This window comes from Anopheles aquasalis, chromosome 2 (assembly GCF_943734665.1).
Source record: "Anopheles aquasalis chromosome 2, idAnoAquaMG_Q_19, whole genome shotgun sequence".
Classification (NCBI taxonomy): domain Eukaryota; kingdom Metazoa; phylum Arthropoda; class Insecta; order Diptera; family Culicidae; genus Anopheles; species Anopheles aquasalis.
In genome coordinates, this window is record NC_064877.1 from 54198147 (window position 1) to 54221364 (window position 23218).

The 23218-nt window shown below is 47.4% G+C and overlaps 2 protein-coding genes across 2 annotated transcripts in view; both read right to left on the minus strand.

Moving 5' to 3' along the window:
- Nucleotides 1-481, minus strand: part of LOC126581627 (NADH dehydrogenase [ubiquinone] 1 beta subcomplex subunit 10) — a 6194-nt gene extending 5713 nt beyond the window's left edge. Inside the window, exons 1-2 of the mRNA XM_050245424.1 lie at nucleotides 397-481; nucleotides 225-332 (exon numbers count right to left, since the gene is read on the minus strand). Coding sequence (XP_050101381.1) covers nucleotides 225-312 — 88 coding nt within the window. The 5' untranslated portion in view covers nucleotides 313-332; nucleotides 397-481. The remainder of the gene's footprint in view (nucleotides 1-224; nucleotides 333-396) is intronic.
- Nucleotides 482-1394: 913 nt separating this feature from the next.
- Nucleotides 1395-7629, minus strand: LOC126581629 (eukaryotic translation initiation factor 4E-binding protein). The gene is made up of 2 exons (XM_050245426.1): nucleotides 7061-7629; nucleotides 1395-2867 (listed from the first exon to the last, which is right to left on the minus strand). Exons 1-2 carry the CDS (start codon nucleotides 7206-7208, stop codon nucleotides 2632-2634), a joined length of 384 nt encoding a protein of 127 aa, XP_050101383.1. The 5' UTR covers nucleotides 7209-7629; the 3' UTR covers nucleotides 1395-2631.
- Nucleotides 7630-23218: the final 15589 nt, after the last annotated feature.

The window sequence follows — 23218 nt, forward strand, 5'->3', positions numbered from 1 at the left end:
AATGAGGTTTGTTTACATCAACCCACCGATGTTGTTTTGGTGCTGGAGGTTAGGATGAATTATGTAACGAAGTTACAGGAAGTTTTCAGGAAACGAGGTTTCCGGCAGATTTCCTAACCAGAAACAATCCCATTTCAGTGGTAACACTTTATGAAACAAACACCGCTGATACGGTACAGACAGAGGGGTGATTCTGGGCTGTAAAATTAGTTTTCTCAACTCACCGCGGAACCAAGTTACCGGACCGTCGATCGTTGCGTGGACGGCATTGAGGAAGCTATCCAGCGGATTACGAGCGGGAGCCTCTGGCATCTTTGCTTCCCTTTATGTGCCTGTAAAATAGGAACTGTAGTGGAGATGGGATTTTGTAAAATTTACTATTTTTCCACAACTTACAATAACCAAAAGACCGTGCCGACGAGCCGCAAATTTTTATTTTTCTTTTGCAAAACCGATTTGACAGAAGAGGCCCAGCCGAGCATCGGTTTTTGTAAGTCACACGAACCTCATGTGTTAACATAAGCACATATACAAGAAGCTGCATATGATGCCAAGTAAAGTACACATTTGGGGAAGCAAGAAAACTGGCCTGATTCTTTTATTATGGACCGTTTACACGCTACGATTTTGATCGTACAATCTGGTTGGACGATCTAGATCGAAATCGCACGGGAGCGTTTACACGCTACGATTTTGATCGGCCGATCTCATGCGATAACAATAATCTTTACTTTTTACTCGCCAAAAACATTCGTAAAGGGCAATAAATTTCGGTAAAAATAGCGCGAACAACAAAAAAGGTCTCCCGTCTAGAATAAAACAACCAAAAAAATCAAATTTCATACAACGCCCCTGAATGTATGTAAATTGGACCAATAATAATGCCCTGCTGCTTTATTTGCAACGATATCGCATCCAATCTGGTTTTGTTCGGAGAGCTGTCAAATTTATCTGTCCAACCAGATCGTCCAACCAGATTGTACGATCAAAATCGTAGCGTGTAAACGGTCCATTAATTTTAATGATCTATGCAATTGGTTAAACTATTGATCTACATCATCGATCATTTTCAATTTATTCAAATTCTGTCGAAATTCCTATACGTTTCTTTCATTTCGATACCTCCTGGCCGTGCTGTCAGTTTTGCTGTGAAATTGTGTGCAACAGGATGCCTGCGAGTAAATTTGCGTACAATCGCTTGCATGAAACCGGTTACTTTTTTATGCAACTGATGGTCTTTCTTTTCTTTTCAGGTTTCGCGTGTTTGCGGTTGATCGAACCGGCAAGGAGTGAATACCGATCGTGAAAACTGAAACCTACGGACCACCGATTGCAGCGCTTTCTATTCGATTCCACTCCAACACAACACGGTAAGTCAATAAATACTGTGGCGATTGTTTTCATTTCAATAAGTAGAGTTTAGTTTTATTTCGACATGATACATACGTTTACTATCAGCTTATCGCGCTTAGGTTATGCTTCCACTATATACGTGTTTCACGATGGATTTTCTACCAAAAACAAAAAAAAACCATCCGTCTGACTCTGTGACTCTAGCCCTCTGTTCAGTAAGATTCAGTACATCAACCCACAGTATAGGCTTCCTCAGTTGAAAAAACGTGTCCTACGCTCTGTTCCGCAACAGCTACAGTTTTAATTGTATCTCCTGTCTATGATCCTTTGTACCTCGGTACCTTTGGTACCACACAAATCTTCCAAAACGATGTGACATTAAAATGGGCAAAACAAAAAGCCACCGAAAACGCGAAACGCGACACTAACGATCTCCCAAAAGGTGCTACTACTTTGTACCCTTCTCAGTGATTCCATTGTTGTGCTACGGGCATGGTATTGCTACGGAATTAAGTCCTAATGCAGTCCTCGCATCGCAAAATGGGGGTGAGGTTGTTTTTTCCCGGTCTGGTCAGCCGTCAGTAAGCTACTCCACAATATCTCCTTTCTTAACCATTTTTCCCCTTTCTCTCTCTCTCCCTCTTTCGATAAAAGCATTCGCAATTCATGGGCTGGATTAACAAACGATTTGCAATCATTGACTTATACAATAGAAACATGAAAGATTCCTTTTCCACACCCATCAGGCGATGGAGGGCGCAAACGAAAGTCGATCATGGATATCACAAATCACCGGGGTTTGTGGGACATGCGGAGCGCGCTGCCACTACTGACCCGTTTCGATGATTCCACGCGCCCGGTGATGCGAACCAACGTAATGCTAATGGCTAATTTAAAAAAAAAAAAACGTTAATCCTACTACCGAAGGAACGATAAACTTATAAAGTCTACCACCAACGATTCTCCACCCTCTCCTAATCACTCCCACCGCTTTTCCTCTCTCTTCCCTTTCTTCCGCTCCACCGGGAGCGTTTGGCGCGATAGCATTTGCCTTAATTGTTGCAACAAAAAAAAAAGAAAAAAAAGGGAAATGAGGAAAAACAATCTGCTTACAATCGGGAGAAGAAGTACGTGCTACACACTAAAATCGATCGATCAGCTAAGTGAATCGAATTAACAGATAAACACGGGCGCGGCGAAAGATCGAGAGTGCCCACCCACCCCACTCCACTTCACTCCATTCCAAGGATAACAACCAAGAGGCGTGCGTGAGGCTGTTTACAGATCCATATCGAACTGTTCCTGGTGCTCGTCGTACTTGGGCGGCGAATTGCGGGCCGGTTTCTGCTGATTCGGCTTCAGCGACAGTGTCGAGAGCGGTTTGGCGCCACTGGTTGGGCTACCGCCACCATTCGTGCGCAGCAAATTCAGCGGCACATTGTTCGGCGGAGTACGGGCCAACGGTGAGTTCTTCAGATTCATCAAGAACGCACGCTCGTACACGATGCGAGTGCCTGGAAAGAGTAGAACAGAAAAAAAAAATCGATTATTGCCGTGATTCGATCAACTGGAGCCGCACACACTCTTTCTCTTGGTACTTCGCGATCCTCGCACCCTCGATCCTCGCACCCTCGATCCTCACACCTATCTTTTCATGAGGCACAGGAGACAAACATTGTAAATGTATGCTCTTTAGTTTCTCCCCCTCCCCTTTTGCAGCCCGAATGGTTTCACATTTCGCTGCTAGATCAGTTTGACCTTCACCGCGGTGCTGACGTTGCTCGAGCGGGCGCGTGTAGTCCTCCACTCACCCCCGGCCCCCTTATCCACCGAGTCTCTTCTTCGCGCTCGCGATGTGCGCTCTCTGATCAAGAGACGGCCACGTCGCCATTATCGTAACAGCGGTAGAGGGTTAGGCCGGGTGGTAGTTGAATCGCAAATTTTGAATAAACACGCACCTCGTCTGTGGGGGAGCAGGCGGTGGAGGTGGTGTTGTGTGTTTGATCATTCGCTTAAGCGAAGCGAACGAAAGGCAAATGTATTTTTACATTAGCTTGTCCTGGCGTACCACACACCACACCGCACCACCGTACCGCACCGTCTGCTGTTATAGGTTTGAATGGCAAATAGAGAACAGCCCGCGGCCATAACACATGCCGTGGCCAAATAGCCGTCTTGGGGAGGATTTGCGCTGGAGAAACACATTTTACCTCCAGTGTGCGCGCGCCTGGAACATTCTCATAAACCATCTGCGCTTATCAGCCTCCCCACACAAGGTCGCTTTCCAGCAGCAGCACCAGTAGCAGCATCTGAGGAATGATCTGGAAGCCAAAAAGAGCTCCAAGAAACTAGTTCCAGTTTAAGCAGCCACGCGGCGCAGCGAGATCAAACAGTTTGTTTTTGGAGGTCGTAGGAGGCGTCATCGTCTTCTTGTCACTTTTGTGTAACAAACGCATCGCAGGTCAATGTACGCGTGAGGGAAATAAAACCAGGAAGAGAGAGAGCGAGAGAGAAAGTGCGGTTTTCGACGGCACACTCGGATGTCGAAATCCAAGCCATTTGGCCATTTCGGTGCTAAATTTATCCCGGATAGCTTTAAATTGGATTGCCACAGCAGCACAGTAGTAGTAGCCTCTGGGTGACGGTGACGATCGTAAACGACGTCGTTTTTAAGTGGTGGTCAACACAGCGAGACCACGACGGGGGGAGGGGGGGGGGGGGGGGGTCCCATGGAACACGAGGTTAGGGTCAGAGATCAGAACAGAGGAACACGATGAGTGGGAGCTCCTAATAATTCCGGACAGTTTGAGCCAATTTACGGACCACAATGGCAAAATGGTAGATCGTGTCGTTATGTTGCAGTGGTTGTTGCTGGGGTAGTTACCATGACACCACATGTTGATGGTGGTCTCCTTCAATTCGTTCTCCCGCAATTTGGAATACTAAAAGGAATGGCAGCATCAGAGCCTTAACGAACGCCACTTCTAGCGGTGTACAAGTGAGTTATGGTCCATTAACTCTGCCTGGTGTCTAGAATCGGTATCTGGGTAAAGGTTAGACTCTGGCTCACTCCATCCTTTGGCCTGCCACGACAAACACAAAGTCGACGACAAAGTCCGTCGGCAACCGGATTCGCAATCTTCGGTGAAGAGAGGTCTTTGCGCGCGCTGTGGCCGATGGTGGTAAAGTGGTTATTTTTAAATGACCCTAAACGGTTTACAACCCCCCACTCTTTTCCACTCACACACCCCAGCGAGTACGCATTACGCAACATGAAGAAGGAGGAGGAGGAGGAGATAGTGTCCCTCAGTCCGCTCTCGCCACATCGTCGCACATCCAAAATCGACCGCGACCTACTCTCTCCTCTCTAAGATCCCCGGGTCCCCCGGGCCCTGCGAATCCACCATTCGTCCGATAAGATTGGCGAATGGCGGCGATATGGCGCTGAAGGAAGAAGACGGGGCCTTGAATGCTCCCCGTTCGTCCGGCCAGCGCCTCGATTTACACCATCCGATCGTTGACCTAATCGACAAACGGAGGAGGAGGCAGGCTGCTGCTCGCTTTTGTGTGTATTTAGATTGTCCGGTCCAGGTCCAGGCAGTCGGTAAAAGGCGCGGGGCGGGGTCTTATCGCCGCCGTGGTGGCAGACAATGCGCGCTTAGAGACGCTTGGCAACGCATGGCAACGCGCATGCTGTTGTGCTGAGTGGAGCGGTGTGCAAAAGCCCGTTCTAGTGTACCAGACATCCCCGATGACCAGTGTGCCATGATATCTAGGCCACTTTCAGATGAAAGCGAATCGCATGGAACTCAAAGTTGGAACGATAACAAGGGCAACTGGACCAGAAGTAATAATAGAAACTACTGTCTCTCTGCAAGTAGTATATTCGCCCCACCTGAATCGAAAGTAAATGGAGCAAAGGACTTCAAGTTCTGTTTGTGGCACGAGAACGAGTTTGATCCAACCGGGCAGTGTAGGAAAATATGGCTCTCAAACCGGCTCTCGATTGGCTGGTGGGCAGCATAAAAACGTGTCTCGCTCTATTCTCAGACCAAAAGCTGGCTGGCCTCCCGCCGCGCCATTTTATTACTACCAGAATAATAGCATCGAAAGCATGGTGTGTTGCGGTCGGTTGCGGGATCGGTGATTTCGGGGAGCTCAAAACTCCTTAAATCTGCCTCAAAAGTTGGCCTACATCGATGCCCAAAAAGGGGGCCCCCAGAGATAGGAGAGAATATTAATTTAAAAACAAAGAAAAAAAAAAGACCCAACCAGCAGTCGGCAGATCACACTGGGGGCCGTTAGGGGGGGGGGGGGGGGGGCTTGTAGATGCGCCCGTGCTCTCCCCTCTCGGACTCCACCACGGACGTTGCCCAATCCCCCCGCCGCGCAACAGTGTCGGTCGATCGGTGCGACGAACCGGTTTTTCGACCGACGCACCGACACTCGATTCGCGATCATCTCGCTCACACAGTCGCATGGCCACCCCTTTATTTCATTAGCATTCGGTGTCACCATCGCGACGACCACGCGTGGTGCTGGTGCTGTATGAGGGCGAAACGATTCCGATTCGCGAATGAAACTGTGATCCAAGTAGACAGAGACACCATCAGGCGGTGCTCTCACTACTCACTCTCGCGACCAAAGGATTCAAAAAGTGCCAAGCGACCGCGACTACTGTACTGTGTTTGCGTCAACCGAACAGCAGCACCACCAGCAGGCCAACAACAGAGCGTGTGTGTGGTGGCATGTGATGGGAATATTAAAAATAGAACACAAAGTCGCCGTGCACCGCGTCCTGTCCCCCCCCCCAATGTGGTCGATCATTTCTAACGCGGAAGAGGAATCCGGAGCTCTGCGGCATCGTGGCGGCGTGGCGTGACTCCAGAACCAGAACCCGGCGGCCACATGTGGCCTCTTTTAGGGTTTCCGTCATTTCCACAGAGAGCGGTGGAATACATCTGGAATAGCTAAAATGCCGTCGAATGTTCTTTGTCCCTCGACACAACACACATGGCTTGCTATTTGTTGAAGCGCGAAGCCTACTACTACTACTACTGTTTGCCTATTGTCTACAATGAATTCTATACGGTGGTTGCCTTGCCCCTTCGAGCATATTCGTGGCCGAGCCCCCTAAAACGGCACAAAACAACACCAGCAGGGGCAGCACGCATCGATCGGCCGGTAGCCTATTGCGTAGTAGGCTGATGATGATGCAAGGCCCATCGGAGCAGGGCGTACGTGCGATTTTCCGGGGGTTCTTTTTTCGATGCCCTTGAATTGTGTGTTAGATGTGTGAGTGTGTTTTTGGGGGGTGAATGGAGAAAGTGCTTTCGTTCTCTAAAAAGCCGAAGACCTTTCATCGCACGCACTTGGATTCAAAACACTAGCACACGCACACACACTAGCACACACGCCCTTCAAAACAACAACACGCCGGCAGCCAGCGGCCACGATATTCTCTCACGAGACTGCGCACAATCGCTTCTGGTGATTTGATTTACGCCGGCTGTGCGTACGTGCGTTCTGGCACGTCCTACACCACACCCTGGACCGGCCACCACACACTATCATCGTAACTGTCTTTCCCTTTCGATTGGCCTACTACTCTCTACCGGGGGTACTACAGCGTAGTAATTGGCTACTGAGTTGGATCTTGCTCGGTTTGGGCACTGCTGCTAGTCATCTTCTCGGGACGATTGCTTACCTCCGGGGGTGGTCGAGTAGAGGGTGCCACCGGGTGTGGACGAGTAGAGATCGGGCAGTTCCGAGGCATCGTGGATTAGTACCCGCTTCGAGGGGATAGCCTGCGTGATGGAGGCACAAGCCTGGCGAGCGATCGGTGACGCGGACATTCTGCTGCTTTCTTCTTCTTCTTCTTCTTCTTCGGGGTTGGATGCTGCTTCAAATACTGGTTCTGGCTTGAGAACACACAAACACGCACGTACGCACGCGGAGGCGCTTTGGCAGGTTACTAGATGGTGCGAAGTAGTTTGTACTACACTTTCAGGTTCTTCGGAACTCGTCTTCCGATGCTGGCAGTCGTAGTAGTCTGGTGCAAGACTAGAGGTACTTCTGCTTAGTGAATGCTCTCCGTCGGCACACTGCTTGGCAGCTAGAGGGTTAGAGGTAGAGCTAGCTTTCAGCTTGCCGGATAACGGATGATGTCTGTCTCTTTGTCTCCTGGGCGCTTCCTTTCGGCGAACGAGAACGAGAACAAAAGTCCTGACTTCAATCCGTGTTCTTTGACTACCTAGCACTCACTAGGGCTTGGCCGTGGTTCGCTTCGGCATTTAAACCCGCACCAAAACAACACCAACACATGGCCGGGCCGCGAGTCGAGATGTGGTGTGCGTGTTGGATCCGCGTCGTCGTGCCACCGTCGTCCGTTCTTATCTATCTGCTGCCGCGATGGATGGAAGCTGCTGCTGCGCGTGCGGGGAAGAGAAAGAAACCTCGCTGCCTCGCTGCCCTCCATAGAGCGTCCGGCCGTTCGCGCACCCGGTGTTTTGTGTGGGGGGGCTGCCGGTTTCGGTTCCGTGCTGCTGGTGTGTCGCCAATCACCAATCGCGGTGCGGAACTGATACGCGACCCGTCTAGATGGCTGCTTGCCGTTCGAAGCGTAAGAACGGTGGCCGACCAAAGCATTGGCCAAAGCATCTCTTTTCATCCATCCCCAGCCACATGTGATAAGAACAATGTTGCCTCGAAGATTCGCATTCGAATGAGCACCTTGCCGAATCGATGAATCGAAGTGGCCTGGTCGTGGGGAGGACTGGCAAGCCGGATTGACGGGTTTTGACTTTTGGGCACGTTTCTCGTTCCGGCCTGATAGTTCCTGCTCAATTATCCATCATTCCTCCCTCCAGCGCTCAGCTAGAACACGTTGCCTCTCCATCAGCTCGTTCTCGTATACATTTCTACGGCGCAGTTTCTCAAAAACACTTTCTTCTTCTTCCGCAGCATTCTTCTCGGCGTGTTCGCCCGCGTTTCCGGACCTTCTGCCGTGCCCATCCGCCACCCTCATGCGGGAGGTATGGCTAGTATGTAAACAGAGTGAAACCGCAGCTCACGACGACAGGCACACGCAATCCAACACGACGGTGACTACGGCGACGACGACGACGACGACGAAAAACGCAAAATCTTTCCTCGCGAGCCACACGGCCAACTTTGCGCCTCGCCGCGTTTCCCTTGGAAACCCTTCACCAAACCCCTTCAGAACACTGGCTTAAGTATTGGCAAGAGTTTTCAGTGTTTTTTTTTGTACAGGAACCGGCCGGCACCGCTAGGGATTGACCAGCGGATAGCGTGGTCGGTACGCGGTGGTGGCGACGCAGGTGGAACCGAAACATAAAACGAGGGGATGAAGGGTTCGGGAGCGGGAGCGGGGAACACCGGTATCAACAAAGTGTGCGTGTGCAGCAGCAGCAGCAGCACCATGGATACAAAAACTGCCGGCAAACGACGAGAATGCCGGCAAGGGCTTCCGGGAGGGGGTGCAGAGGTGGTTGGGTTGGAAGAGGGTATGTTGTTATGTGATTCTTGGTTCGCTCGTGGAACCATCACGGCCATCAAATACGGTGGATAGTTATGACAAGATTTCTTCGGGCAGTATTAACATGACAAAAGCCACACGAAAACAACCCACACTCAGGTCACTACGCGTTTCAAATAACTTCAAACGATCGGTTTATTATTGAAAACTTCAGTTTTTCAGAAATTGGTGACACGCAGAAACAGGATTAATTGATTTTTTTGTTTCTTTTTCACCCAACTTCATTGCTATTCTAACATGGTACATGAAGTCACCTTTCCGATTTCTTTCCTGAAATCTACAGATCATTAACTTAACGATTCCTCGCAATGTTACCTAGGTTACTAGTAGTGTATCGGCAGGAAATAATCATTTTTGTAAAAGACTAGCTAAACGAACTTGTTCATCGTACCACAACAATGATGTTTTTTGTATTTATGAAAATGAAATTAATAGGACGGGTATGATCTCTAGTTTAATCCTTATAACGGGGAGCTCAGTTTTTATAAAGAAAGCCTTAAAATTAGAGTTTTCCATTCAGTGATGTTTCATTTCGGTGGTCTTTCACTCGCTGTTGTGGTTTGCTTAGTAAAGTTTTTATACCATTTTGGTTATGTTAAGATTAGGATCGGATAAAATAAGCCTCAATTACACACTACCAAAAAGGTCTATTTTTCTTGGTGGCAGGATAGCTCCATCGGTACCTAATTAGGCATGCTGATAACGACGCTTAATACATCGCTAGACGCAATGGTTGCGATTGAACATCTGCGTATAGGATCCTTAAAGATCATCATGATCATCAGGCGTTTTAGGAAAAACAAAAAAACTTTTTTTTACCTTTTTGTTTGCAAAAATGTAACTCTGCACGGACAATCGCATGGTGACCGTTGATTGGTTGGAAAAAAAAATCTAAAACCCACAAGAACGCAATAAACCCGGGGCGCTCCATTGGTATGCCCCCATCCGGCAGCTGCTGATCTAGATGGCGTCGACCTATTTCACAAGATGACTAGAGTTTCCAGATGTGAGAAAGTTCGAGAACTTTATCGATATCGGAATTCCCCATCGAACAAGACAAAGAGTGTTTGCACAATTTGGCGGAGGCCACAACAGCACAGAAATGTTCAACAAGTTAAAAACAAACGATACACCAACTCGAACCGAGAAACACGTGTTCGCGGCGGCAGCGCTGCGGAGAAAGGAATTTTGTATCGTGCGCCGCCTTTTCGACCCATGCTTTGCACCCTGGATTCGCTTCGAACCATCCACCGTGCTAATCATAAACTTCTAGCTTCTATCACGGAAACTAGCGAAGGGGGGAGAGCGGGGGGACCAGGTTGTTTTTACTTTTAACTGCTTTTTGCCTCACGGATGGGCAGAGGCAAAAGAGTGGAAGACTGCGCATTACATCATCGTCTGCCGTTTGTTCCACAAAGCATCCAGAAATGAAAGGGGCAGAGAAGATGCTACACCCCATCATTATGATGAATCCAGCGACCTAGTAAAACCGTCTGCCGTCAGCCGGAAGGATTGAAAGCAAATCCAGAAAATTAGTCAAAACAAAGCATGTAGAGAACAGGACAGGGCGCTCTCCCTACTGACCCTCCCTTTATCACGCGCTTACCGCACGCATCGCGCCGAGCATTGGCCGAGCGGCGATGTGGCGCGATGTGTTTACAAACACCAACCAAGAACCGGTTTTTGCGACTTGGCAAACCGGCGTAGCATGATGGCTCATCCTTTGCGATAAAATGTAGAAATCGCGTGTTCGGTTATATACTGCAAACGGAGTCTATAAAAATGGATCTCGCCCAATTCCGCAGTCAATTTCACCAGCCCTGACCTGGCGTATGTGGTCGCAGCTGGACGGCAAGATGGGTAGCTCGGTTTCTGGGCTCGGCGCCGCAGCTGGCCTGGGGAATGTTTCGAATAACTTCCGACGCATTAAGTAGCTCACGTCGCTGTTGAGCCGTTTTGTTTCGCGTCGTAGATGCTAGATGAGATGTTTTCTCGGTCTCGCTATGTATCAGCCGGCTACCCTGTAACTGATTGTTTTATGCAAAAATAGGCAATTGCGACTTGCAAGATACTTCCATATCTCACGCGAAGTTGCTCGGGAGGAGACCTCGCCAGACCTCGACAAGAGATTGCACGTCAATCCCCCGTCCCGACTTGCAACTGACGCACGAGTTTACTGAATCTCGCCTGATTGGCAGAAGCACCTCGACCGCGAATCTAGCGTTGGCCACCGCGCAAAACCACGAAACACAGCGCAGACAACACTTTCGTGCTGATATGTCCATTTTTTTCTGCTACGGGTTCCAAACGTGTAATCTCGCTTTGCTAGCGGCACGGAACTGGCTCGAACCGGATCGGGGAATCGTGGAGTCTCTCTGTTGATTGGAAGGTGGCTACTTTTTCCGCTTTTTCCGTGTTTTTTTTTTGTTTCGGGGTTTGGCTTGATACTGGTTCCATACATCCTGCCAACGACAACCGTTATCACCGTTATCTCCGATAAGAGCGAGGCCAGTTTGTCAGCAAGATGTCTACAGTTTTTGGCGCTAGGTGCTGGGCGCTGGAGAGAAACAAAGGTGCTTCGTTGTAGTCGGAGCAGAAGGCGGTGGGGCAGAGCAGTTAAAATGTTATTTTCACTGTTGACAAGAAGAAGGAGTTGTGCTGTAGAAGCCAACGATAACTCGCGTGCCCCCCGTTCACACCATTGCGGTCCGAGCAAAGAGTGCAAGGTCACTGCGGTTTGCTTGAATCACCCGCCTTAGAGCAATCGATATCGTTTGAAACGATGACCGTAAATGGGATTGTGTGCAAGAAGAGCGTTAATCTCGTCGTTTCATTGCACAAGTCACAATCGGTGCCGATTGTTCCGCTGGATTACTCAATGACGGTAGATTCCATCAAATAATCTTGGAGGATAAGCAAAATGAGTTCATTGGATCAGTTTTTGGAGGGAGGAAACGATAAGGTCTTGCTGATCAGCTCTGTTTCGCGTCAACCAAGAGAGTCAATCTTTATCGCTCTTGGAATAGTGGGCAGCTAATCAATCGAAAAGTGTCACTAAAAATTGGCCCAGCAAGGCGTGTCGCTATTTTTGTTCTTGATATAAATAAAAGATACAAGATCATACGCAATACCGTCGTCGACTGACAGCGTGGTGTGGAGCACGTGGGCCTGGCGGCGGTAAACATGAGGTAAGCGGACCAACCAGACCGTGCCACCGTGGAGATCGCAACGGAATTCAGTAAATATTTTCAAACTTGCAGCTCAGGGCGGCTGTGTACTCCCCATTGGTACTATTGGCCTGTGATGGATATGTGCGACAAGCGAGCCTTATTGCGTGCTGAGCATACGGGCCACAGGCATCCCTGGCATGCTAGATGTTCCTAGTATAATCGTGTCTGTAGGGAATTCAGAGTCCCCAGGTGTTAGGTTTTTTTATGCGGTGGAAACATGGAACCAACGTACTTTATGATATACACGTTGACAAACTACGGCTCTCAGGAGGGTTTTCGAAATTTCCACCAAAAAGTCATTCCCTTCGGGCTACGTCAAAATCCACTTCGCTTTCAGTAGGCCGCGTAACCGAACCTAGCAACCGAGCATCTAGATCTTTTCGTTTTTTTTCGATCGGTGACCGCAGTGTGCGTCGTTGAATCACAACATTTTACATCACAGCAGAAGTCAGCGCATCAGCGAGATTCACGTAAACACTCGAGTCGGTCCGAGTAAGCCGAATGGTAGAAGTAGAACCACTAACAGTGGCCAACACCGGTTGCCAGAGAAAGAAGAGCATTCTGGTGACACTCTTGTGGTGTTGTTGATCACGCTGAATGCTGTTCTGCGCTGCGTTGTGTTGGTACGGGATGATGAAATCGAACTCGATGTAATGAGATGAGTTCATTCAGTATTTTTTAAGTCGAGGAAAAGGGCGATTATTATATCTTTAGAATACAACTAATGACGTCATAAATGACATTTAGATAGACAGCAATCATAGATAATTTAAGCAATTGCACTCTAAACATGGGACCGTGAATCATGTTGTAAAATATTTAATTTTATCTCCCTGGACCGGAACTTCACGAGAGCTCTGCTGGCTGCAGAAACCGCATCCAAGACAGATCGCATGCCTTTTGCGTGGCGCAGCGATGGCTGGGTGGCTTTTTCCATTCCCAAGCTTATCAACCAAAAACAACGCGATGCGAAACCGGTTTGAGTCAGCCGAAAATCGGAGTCCTCTCCATTTGGAAAAGGGCTTCAAAAACATCCCAAGACGCGAGGTATATCGAGCACTGCGTCACATATACCCTCAGACCTATAGTTACGTACGTAACAGACGAAGGTCAGTATTTGAAGGGCATGAGTGATGGAGGAAGAATCGAGGTGGGCAAGGTGGATCGAGTCGAGCCCCCTCGACGTATCTTGTTGTTGGAGGGGGAGGGCGACCACTTGTGGCCAGTAAGCGATCTGCTTGGGCGACACTCTTCAAAGCAGTCGCTCAGCACTTGTCTTGTCAAGCAGAAATCGGTTTTGGTCGCTTTCCTGCTTCATGGTTGTTGAAGCCGGGAGTAGATAATTATGATTATTAAATGGTTCATGTTAGTAGGTATACCCCACAATCATGCACAGTTTGCAAGAAAAGTGCAATGACCCTCTGTGAGTCAAACTCAAACCGTCATGCGATGGATTTAAGTCCCAAAAAATATCGTCAAATGTTAAAAATAAGACAAACCTGCAAAGTCATTTAATTTATCTACGGCACATGTCTCGCGCATTACTCGTGCGTGATTAATCTAGGAAGCAAATGGTACGAAAAGTGTGCTCGAAAAGAATTCGTTTATCACGAGTTCACACGCGCCTCTTGTGGTGTGGAAAGTAGAGTGTTCCTCGTGGAAACCCACGAGGTGCTCAAGTGTTTCCTCTTCGGCCGTATTTTCATCAACATCAACTCAGAACCTCTGTTTGCACCGCTTTCTTTCTCTCGCTGACTCACACTTTGCAGATAAGCATTATCTTGTACGTCTCTAGCAGCCTACCGATGACCGAAACATGCTGACCAAGGGTCGTAAATGATACGACTTGTTTCTTGTTTCTGCTGATTTTGGGGGCGAATTACAACGGCTTTAGATGCAATAAAAAATTCAGTTGCATCAGCTGCTTGATGGAACGAGAGAGCTTGGCTGGATTGGTTGTTTATCAGTCCGACATTAACCTCCCGGGGGGGAGGAGAGGGCCACAAACAACCGCTTTGAAACATCTTTGTACACAGTAACGCCGTCTAGTCTCGTGGGGTGGTGCTCCAGAGGGCCAGTGGGACGTAAAGAATGCGACATTGTTGAAAGATGAATTCATAGCGAAATGGGAATAAATGAGACATTAGTCACTGTGTCACACTCTCTAGTACACCTTGCACAAGGCAATTCATACAGAGGCCCAGTTGTCTGAAAGAACACACAAGGCCTATCTTTCAAAGCCGTTTCGAATGATTCATCAATCGGTTGGCAAGCTTTTTTTTGCAAAATAAGAACCATCGGATGATACGCTAATCACCCATCGGAAACTGTGGTTGGCCATGACAAAGGCACATCCTTAACTACACAAAAAATTGGAGGGACTTTCCAACTTTGCGCACGAATTTATTAGTACAGGTGGTTGCATCTCGCTCGCAATGACTCTTTTCAACTGACTCCCCCAGTGCCATGGGTCACTAGATGGGTTTTGCGTAGAGCTCTAATAAGTCAAACCAATGGTCCCTCGTAGCTCTTCCCGTCTACAGAGACTTGTCAAACACACCACCATTGCACAGGAAGTGATTTATAGCGGCACAAAATTCGCCAACATTCCTTCGCCGATGCATAAACAAAACATAAGCGGAAGATTAGCGTTGTCCCGTCTCGTAGCGTAATGTGGTCATCAGCCTATCTTGCCATCGGGAATGATCAAAACGACCTTGAGCAGAGGGAGATCGAGCTTATCGCGCTCACTGGTAATATATTTTTGGGTAGAAGACTGCCTCGAACTGTGTACGTGATAAAAGGATCGTATCTATCTAATTGAGGAAAGATCTCGTCATAACCACGCTCTCTCTCTCTCTCTCTCTTTCTATCTGGAGCACACGTTACACCCACCCGGTGGGGTCCGATGTTTACGGCAAAACAAAAACCGTTTTATCAATCAACGCAAGGGATGTCTTTCTGCCACATGCCGGACGAATGTTGTGGACGCACGCTGGCCAATGTTATCTGCTGCTGTGCTCTTGTGGCAGTATCTCACGCACGCAAGCATGTTGTTGTTATGTGGAAATTTTCGACAAAACATCATACGAGCAGAACTCGTCCCATCTTCCGACGATTCCGACCCAGTGGGTCCTAACCTCTGCGTCCGAGGTCAATGGTACTGAAGTGAGTTTGATGGTGTGTGCCCCCTCACTCCCCGAAGGGAACTTTGCTCGACTGAGGGGTTGGATTGGAAAGATAAACCTTTGCCCAACGGCCAATCCACCGCACGCGTCGCCTACCACCATTTGAAGGTAACCAAAATTAGGTCAACCACGCGGTCTGTCGTGTCGCGCGATACCTTTCGTCTTTCGCTCTCGGGGGGTTGTGGGGAGGAATCGGACATTGACGTTGGGAACAGAAATTAGGCGGGCCACTGAACATTCTATTTTAGTCTTTTTACAACGGGCGCAAGTCCATTAGCCGAACCGACGCGTTATATGCCGGAAGCGCACAGACTACGCGCAGAAAACTCAAGAAGCATCTGCATGTGGTGCACGGACGGAGCGGTGTGGTGGGGGGACAATCCATTCCCATTTCACTCCCAGGGATGCTGGGGGGAGTGGCTGATGCAATCGTCACCACGTATTGCCGCCGCCATCGTGGCTTGAGAGATCTGTGAGAACGTTATCACGACCCTACGGCCATCAGCTGCGTGGTGCTTAAACGTGCCCATCGGGCTTTCCGATGTTGTTTGTCTTTGGTTCAGGTAGCGACAGAAAGCGGATTGGATCCGGTTTATCTTATTGTTTATCCTGCGTCGCAGTACTGGTGGTTGTTGTTGTTGTTGTCTTTCGTGGCGTTGGATGTTGTTTTCTTTTAGCTGAATGGAATTAAAAGGTGCCAGCCCCTCCTCCGGTCATCGATGTGTTTCTTCCCCCTTCTGTCTACGTGGGGGAGGAGACCGTTGATAAATCATCATCCGCTCATTACTCGATTGCAGTGGATTCGGTTGGGCTGCGGTCGTTGGGAAAGCCCAAGGCCAACTTGGGGCCAAGTAGCTAGTGCCATAATCTTCCAACGAATGGTAAGAGTTGTTTACTAGTTGGCAGGGGGCTAGATGAAAACTATATTCGGTTCATGGTTTTGTTGATCTTTTTTGGAGCAAGATGAGTCGCCTTGACGGAGTTGAAGGGAATGGAAAGCCTTTGGTTGTTAAGCAAAGCAGGCATTTGTTTCAGCTGTTGCTATTGTTGACTCTGGGGATTATTGTACTAAAATATATTAGTATGTAGATAAATTAGAAGTTTTTAGATAAAGTTTTGTTCATTGCCATTTTACTTTTAATAAAATTAATTATAATTCGAACTTTTTTTTATTACTTATGCACCTTTTAAAATAGATTTTAATAAACATTGCTCAATAACATTAACCGGAACTATAAAAAAGCAATGCATTGTGGTCAATTACCGGGCAACGACTCGCAAATAGCGTTCAATGTAAATAATAAATTAAGGATGGTATGCAAACGACTCATCGCAATATCGCAGTTTATGGAGCGATACTCATGCACCTTTTGCATGGTAAAAACGGAAAAGGTTAAAGGCGTCGAAGGTGTCTTCCTACACAAAGAAAACACTCATACACGATCGGGTTCTCTGTCACCTGAAGACGCCACCATAGAGTTCCGCTTTCAGTATGATGATCACGCACGCACTCTACACACTCGATGGGTGATAACGAGCGGCGGGGTGCCTCTCAGCTATGATTATACTTACCACATAGGCTTTACCTTTGTCGCGTAGGGACCACTAGGAAGTAGCCAGCCATCGTGGCACTGAGCATCGAGTGCAAATGGAACAGAGAAATACGGAAACGGGTGGGATGCGTCAGAATGGGGCGAACGGTAATGCGATTATTTCTAGCACTATAAAGCGCCCTTTGTAATGCGAACTAATCGAACTTGTCTCGCGAATAAATTTAAATAGTTGTTGGTGTTGGTGTTGTGCACGCCATCGCAGTAAACACGTTCCAGTGGGACCTGTCCTTAGCTTCACGTACCAAAGAACGCAAACAATAGACAAATACGAACCAGTTACAAATGAAGGTTGGTGGGAGCCCGAAGGAATTGACTGAAATCGTTGCGTGTTTTTGCGTACGGAACGAGTTTACCCACCGTAAAATCTGCAGCTGATCAGCAGTCCGCCAACGGACACCAGTAGTCCGTAAGGGAATACTTGATACATTCCAAAGAAAGACAGCAGCAGCCCGGTAGACGATTTGTTGAAGTTCATAATCGTAATCGTGGGTCGTGAATATTTATCAGAGCGCTCCAACAGTCGCACTAGCGCAGTACAGTGCTGGAGATTTATTGTTGGACATGCAGCAGCAATGATCAGATACGAGGAACGCGTCACATTAGCAACGAAGTTAGAGTGAAAACCATGATGCCAATTAGCATTGGAGAACGTGTCTCGCTCGTAGGATTGTGTCGGCGGGAATAGAATCGGACATGATCGAGTGGCCGAACGGACGGGTACACCAACACTCGCCCCTCAATCATCCTCGAGGGGTAGTAAGGTGTAGACTAATCAGGGTACAATCATGTCGATTGACATAGAGCTTCAGGGGATTTAATCAGATTGAAGGTTACAAAGTAGAACGCGTGCTACACTGAACCGAAGCTGAAGTGTACTCAATCTTAATTAAAGCCGCGCTCTGGATCATTCTGGTATTACGCCTGAAGATTGTTGGTAAAACGGACATTAAGTGTTACTTTATCGGCATTAGGCTAAGGTACTAGTAACAATGTTATTTAACCAGCCTTCAAGGGAGAGCGAGAGGCTTCCTAGTCATCTCGCTACCGTTATCAATTTCTCTTCAAGGAGCAGCTTTAATCAGCGAAAGCAGTATTCTGGAACAACTTTAAAGCGAAGTTCGCAAAGGGAGTCTTTCGAGATTGTAGAATTCCGTTACTATCTCCTTGGGAGAGACGAGGCTTTCCGAAATCACGTGTCACTCGCCGCCTGACGCATGGATTTCCTACGACGCAAATTAATGGCAGTCGGTTGCGTGCACTCATCGCCTAGGATGATACTTTATCAAATTTGTTGCACCTCGTCAAATGATGATGAAATTAGGCGATGCTGTTGCTCAATGGCAGCGAGGATGAGCAACTGCAGATGATTTCAGTACCTACGTTGAGATCAACAAGAAATCAAAACACCTTGAAGGTGATCGGGTGCAGGCCACAGGCTGGTCATTCTACTGGTGATCATTTCCTTATCGTCAGTTTTCAATCCGAGCGAAAGTCGTCTGCTGAGCACGTTATAATTTGGCGATTCCGTTATACGGAGGATGTGAACCATTCCAACCGCGTTCCAGTTGTAATCAGCAATGCTTATTCGGGGCAGGGTTCAGTGAGACCGCCCCATGTTCACCCGAGACGGAATTTGGCGTATTACAAGCAGGTTGGCCTAGATTAACGCCTGGAATGAAATTGACATTTTTCATTTTACGTCTTTAACATATTGGAGCGGGGGGAGGACCGGGTGTAATCTGTTTACGATGTCGAGTGTGATAAACAATTAACATCAATTGGAAGCAAACATTTGTCCTCGGATTCAGGCGACTGGTGACAAGGTGTGCAAATAGCTAACAACATAGTGTCATGGTAGCACCACCTGGAACATCTGATGTTCTATTGATTTCTGAGCTGCCTGGTGAGAGCATCGCCTCTACAAAGTCAAAGTGTTGTATTTACTGGGACAATTTATGTCCAACTCCTAGAGCCCAAGCTGAGCAATTGTTTCCTGTGCTTTGAAACTGTCTCTGCTCGAGTTGGTGAGCCACTGATAGTGGAGTTTAATCATCTTCCCAGTTATAGTCGTCTGTTTGTGGTGTTTACTGTCATGGAGAGTCAACATTTCTAGCACGCATGCGGTGTGTTAATTCGTGATAAGAATAACTCGACGCGTGTGTTCGTACGCTTATAAATCGGTTATCTTATCACGGGCCAACATGAGGTTGTAATTAGTTTCAGATTAGCGGATTGTTTACTCCGTCGCCTTGTACCATTACATAATGCTCTGGATGGATTTTAGATAATCACAAGCACGAGCTCAAGGATGTCAGGAATTAGCATGAAAGTGAATCAGAATAAAAAGCCTTTAGTGCCGTCGCAAGGAATGGATAGTGGCTGGCGTTGGGTAAATATGTATCACCAAAAAAGAAGCGAAAATGCGAGCGAATCACTTGGCCTTGTTCGGTGGCGAGGAATAATTGGACACTGGCAGTGGATTTGCATGCGGTGCCCGAAGGTTGAATCAATTTCGGGACGACCTCTTGGGTACGGGTTCCGCGAGTATGTTAAGTGAACGTGAATCCACATTCCGGAACACCGCACGCTGGGACGCGCAGCACCTTGTTCCCTTGACCCAGATCAATTGGTGGAAGGTGACCAAAACATCCGCCACCAGTCAGTTCGGGAATGCGTTCGTTCCAATCGGTTCTTGGACATTGTGTTCTTCCCAGTGCAGTTCTCTGATGGCATTAAGAAATAGATTTTTCATTGCATCAGCTTCTTGACTAAAGTATACTGACGTAGATCACTGGCAGATCGTTGGTTGATCCCCCCTTGGCAGCTGCCACTGCACCAGAACCGTGCTGCGTGAATCCTAATCCCAATCGTCACACAGTGAGGCATATGAATGACGGTTTTGTTGGTAAAAATAAGGATGCTGTTATTTACAAAAAGCAGAAACGTAAAACAAAACCTCATCCTGCACCAACGGCGTCACGTATTGGAGCTTGGCCAATGTGTTGCCATCTATTAACGTCTCAACGATCGCCGTTTGCAATCGCGCATCACTCGAGTGGTCTAGCAGGAGTGGTAGTTGCGATCGTGATCGTGGTATTGCTCTTTGCCACCACGTAACTATCGCTTTCTTCTAGCTGGGGCCACAAGGGCTAGTGTGGCACGGGCACGGTTCTAATCGGATGATATAATTGTTGCGCTCTCGCTTGTTTGTTCAACAGACTGTTCGGCCGGCCGGACCGTTGCTGTGGCGTTGTGGGTTGTTTGTTCTTTATACTGGGCGAGACACGCCATACCAAGGGTTGCATACTTGCATTTGACGATGATGATGATCGTCTAGGGTGATGATGATGAATGCTAGTCGTTTCCATTTTCCCTTGTTCGTCGTATCAGTGTAAGGGCTGAGCGCATTCTACTCCGTGGTTGCGCTGCTGCTTCGTGTTGTGACTGCGTGAATCGACTTCACAGAACGAATCGGAGTCGGTGGTGTCTTCCAGCCCCAGTCCACCCGGTTCGTGTTGTTTACGCTGGACGCCAACAGGCGATACTCGCGAGCGTTTGAAAGGGGGCACGGCTTATTTACAAGTCGAGCTTAGATTATGAATTTAATGCCTTTTGCCTTTAGCGTGCGCGCTGCTAGCTGGACAGGAAATTGAAGTACGCGACTGGCGATCGACCGCCTCCCGCCCCGGCGAGTGGGGACAGTGAACGAAAGGGGGGTAGTGGTGAGGCACGAGTCTATTTTAGTGCCTGGGACTGGGCTACAGTGTGTTGATCGCGGCGAATGCATTAGGCACGACAAACCGGCGCCAGCACGGTGCGACGAAAACAATTCACTTATTCACCGTCCACGCCGTACGCCGTTAATAGGGGATGGCGCAGGGTGCACGCTAATGAGTCATTACTGGAGGATGCTTTCAGGCGAGAGGTAAATAAACAGTTTCATCAATCGTTTAACTGTTTAAGCGCGACAGGCTATCAAACGCATTAGCGACAAAACCACAACTAGTTGCAGGACATTACGATTGAGATCCAAGAACGGATAGTCAACGTGTTAAAAGTACTTACTACAGAAGCTGTGAAACGACTGTCAACATTGTACATGTCTGCTAGTGACTAACGAGGGGGTTGTCTCTCAGTTGTAGTCGCCCTGTAGTAAACAACGGCGGAATTGGCGTTAGCGCCATGTCGCTATAGTGTGTGATTTGCCAGCGACTCGGACACGTTCGTTCAATTTGCTTGTCTAGACTCACGGGCCCGGTTGTACGAAACCGGTCCCAACGCGAACTCCTGACGATCAAGGTCCTTTCCGCCATCTAATCGCTCGGAGCGTTTGCTTCTGTAACGGTATCTGTCGTTCCTGGCCAAATCGGCAGACCAAATCGTGCGGAGGCTTACCTCCACTGCCACTTGCCTGGTGGAAGTGAAAATGAATTGATTTCCATCTGAATCTGAGTGGTGCTATTTCACAATAGAACAATATTTTGCATGGCCAAGAGATATCCGTAGGTGTCGTTATTTAGCATGTGGTACGTTCGATTGAAGTTTTAATGCTTTGCTTACACTAGTATCCATGGGGTGAATAATTTGAAGTCGTCATGCCGTCGAGTATCGAGTATCAAAAGTAAAAACTTATACCAAATACACATATGAGATCCATTTACCTCGAAGCTTGCAGTATTATGCACCTTTGAAACCTCGTGGGTAACATTAACATTAGCTTTAGCAACTTTACGAATGAGTTATTGACCATTTAGATCGGACAGCTGGTGCCGAACTATGTTGTCCCCAGACTTACTTAAGCTATATCGAATCTCACAGTACATGTTTCTGCATATTTTAATTGCTTTTCGGATAACTTTACTCATCATTTTAGCCACAAATTTACCGAGCTGTACACGAAAGCCCACGTGGCGAGCTAGGTATGATGGCATTTACAAAATCTATATTTTTGACATTTCTGCTTTGATTAATGTGAAATGTTCACAAAATATTCTTGAAAGGATAATGATTCTGGGAAAAATGTGAAAATGAATTTTCCCACTTTTCCTTGATTTTTCACCTGCGTTTTTGACGATCGATTCGCCCGTTGTTCGGTATTTTTGTCGCCTAGAGTGCGCTAGTAAACATGCGGGCTCGATTTGAATTGTCGTTATTTTAAGCGGTAAAATCGGTTGGAAAACCATCGTGGAGGGTGGACGGTTAAGGAGCCCGTAAATGCTGCACCTTTCAAGAGTATTCTCGGTTATTTGTGCATCAGACCGAAACAGAAATGACAAAGGAATAAATTAAAAATAAATCGTTAGGCATGGCTCGCTACTCGCGCGAGTCCTTGGGGGTCCTCTCTCGGGTCCAGGACACTGAGGTTTCACGCTAACTAAGGTTACGACAAACAGAAAAGTGTCTCAACAATCCCTCATCAAAGTTGCGTGGCAGGAAGAAGTTCTGAATGTAGACGTCCTTCCCAAACACCGAAGAAGGATTTGCAGCTAATAATTCAGTGATTTAGTGATTTACGCTATTGTCACGAACGAATTGAAGAAAGCCTTAAACTGCGATTTCGATTAAAATCGTAGATGATAGTGTGCTTATAAATTGTTATATAATCAAATATAAAAATATCAAACAGTTCGATCCAGTAGTTTTTATGGTGTGATGGACACCGACTTGGAAAACATTTGTTTTGCGAAACCTGATCCAAAGTAGCAGGATTCATTGAACCTTGTAGAAAGGGCAATTTTCCAAAAACAATATTCGTCTTCGTCAGTTTATCTTGGATTGATCCAAGCATTTTACACAATGCTCTTGAATTGATTAGCATTCATCACTTTTTCGGCAGGGAGCTCATTTTCAAATGCGTTGAAATGATCGATTCAATATCAATCCTTGTTTAAATGACAAAATGTTTTATGCCAAAGTGCGTGTTTGAGCTAAATGCCAAGTTGCCGGCCTAAAGGTTGTCAATATTTTGAATTGGATTGACCAACCAATTGATTTGAATTGGATTGATTGGATTGCTTCAAAATGTTTTATTTATAAAAATTTTAGTCAAAGCATTGGTTATGCTTATCAGTTAAAAAAAGTAAAGCAAAGTGCACAACTTTTACCCAAACGAGTAGCCAGTGAAGTTACGGTTAGTTTCGACATCAGGTTGGTGATAAAAAAAAAAGTCTTTCGTAACACCTTTTTCGGGATGCTGGCATTAAAATGCAATTTTATTTGGTAAATTTCCCCGCACTGCCCTTTTAGTAACAATTCTCGATTAATGCTATCTGCATT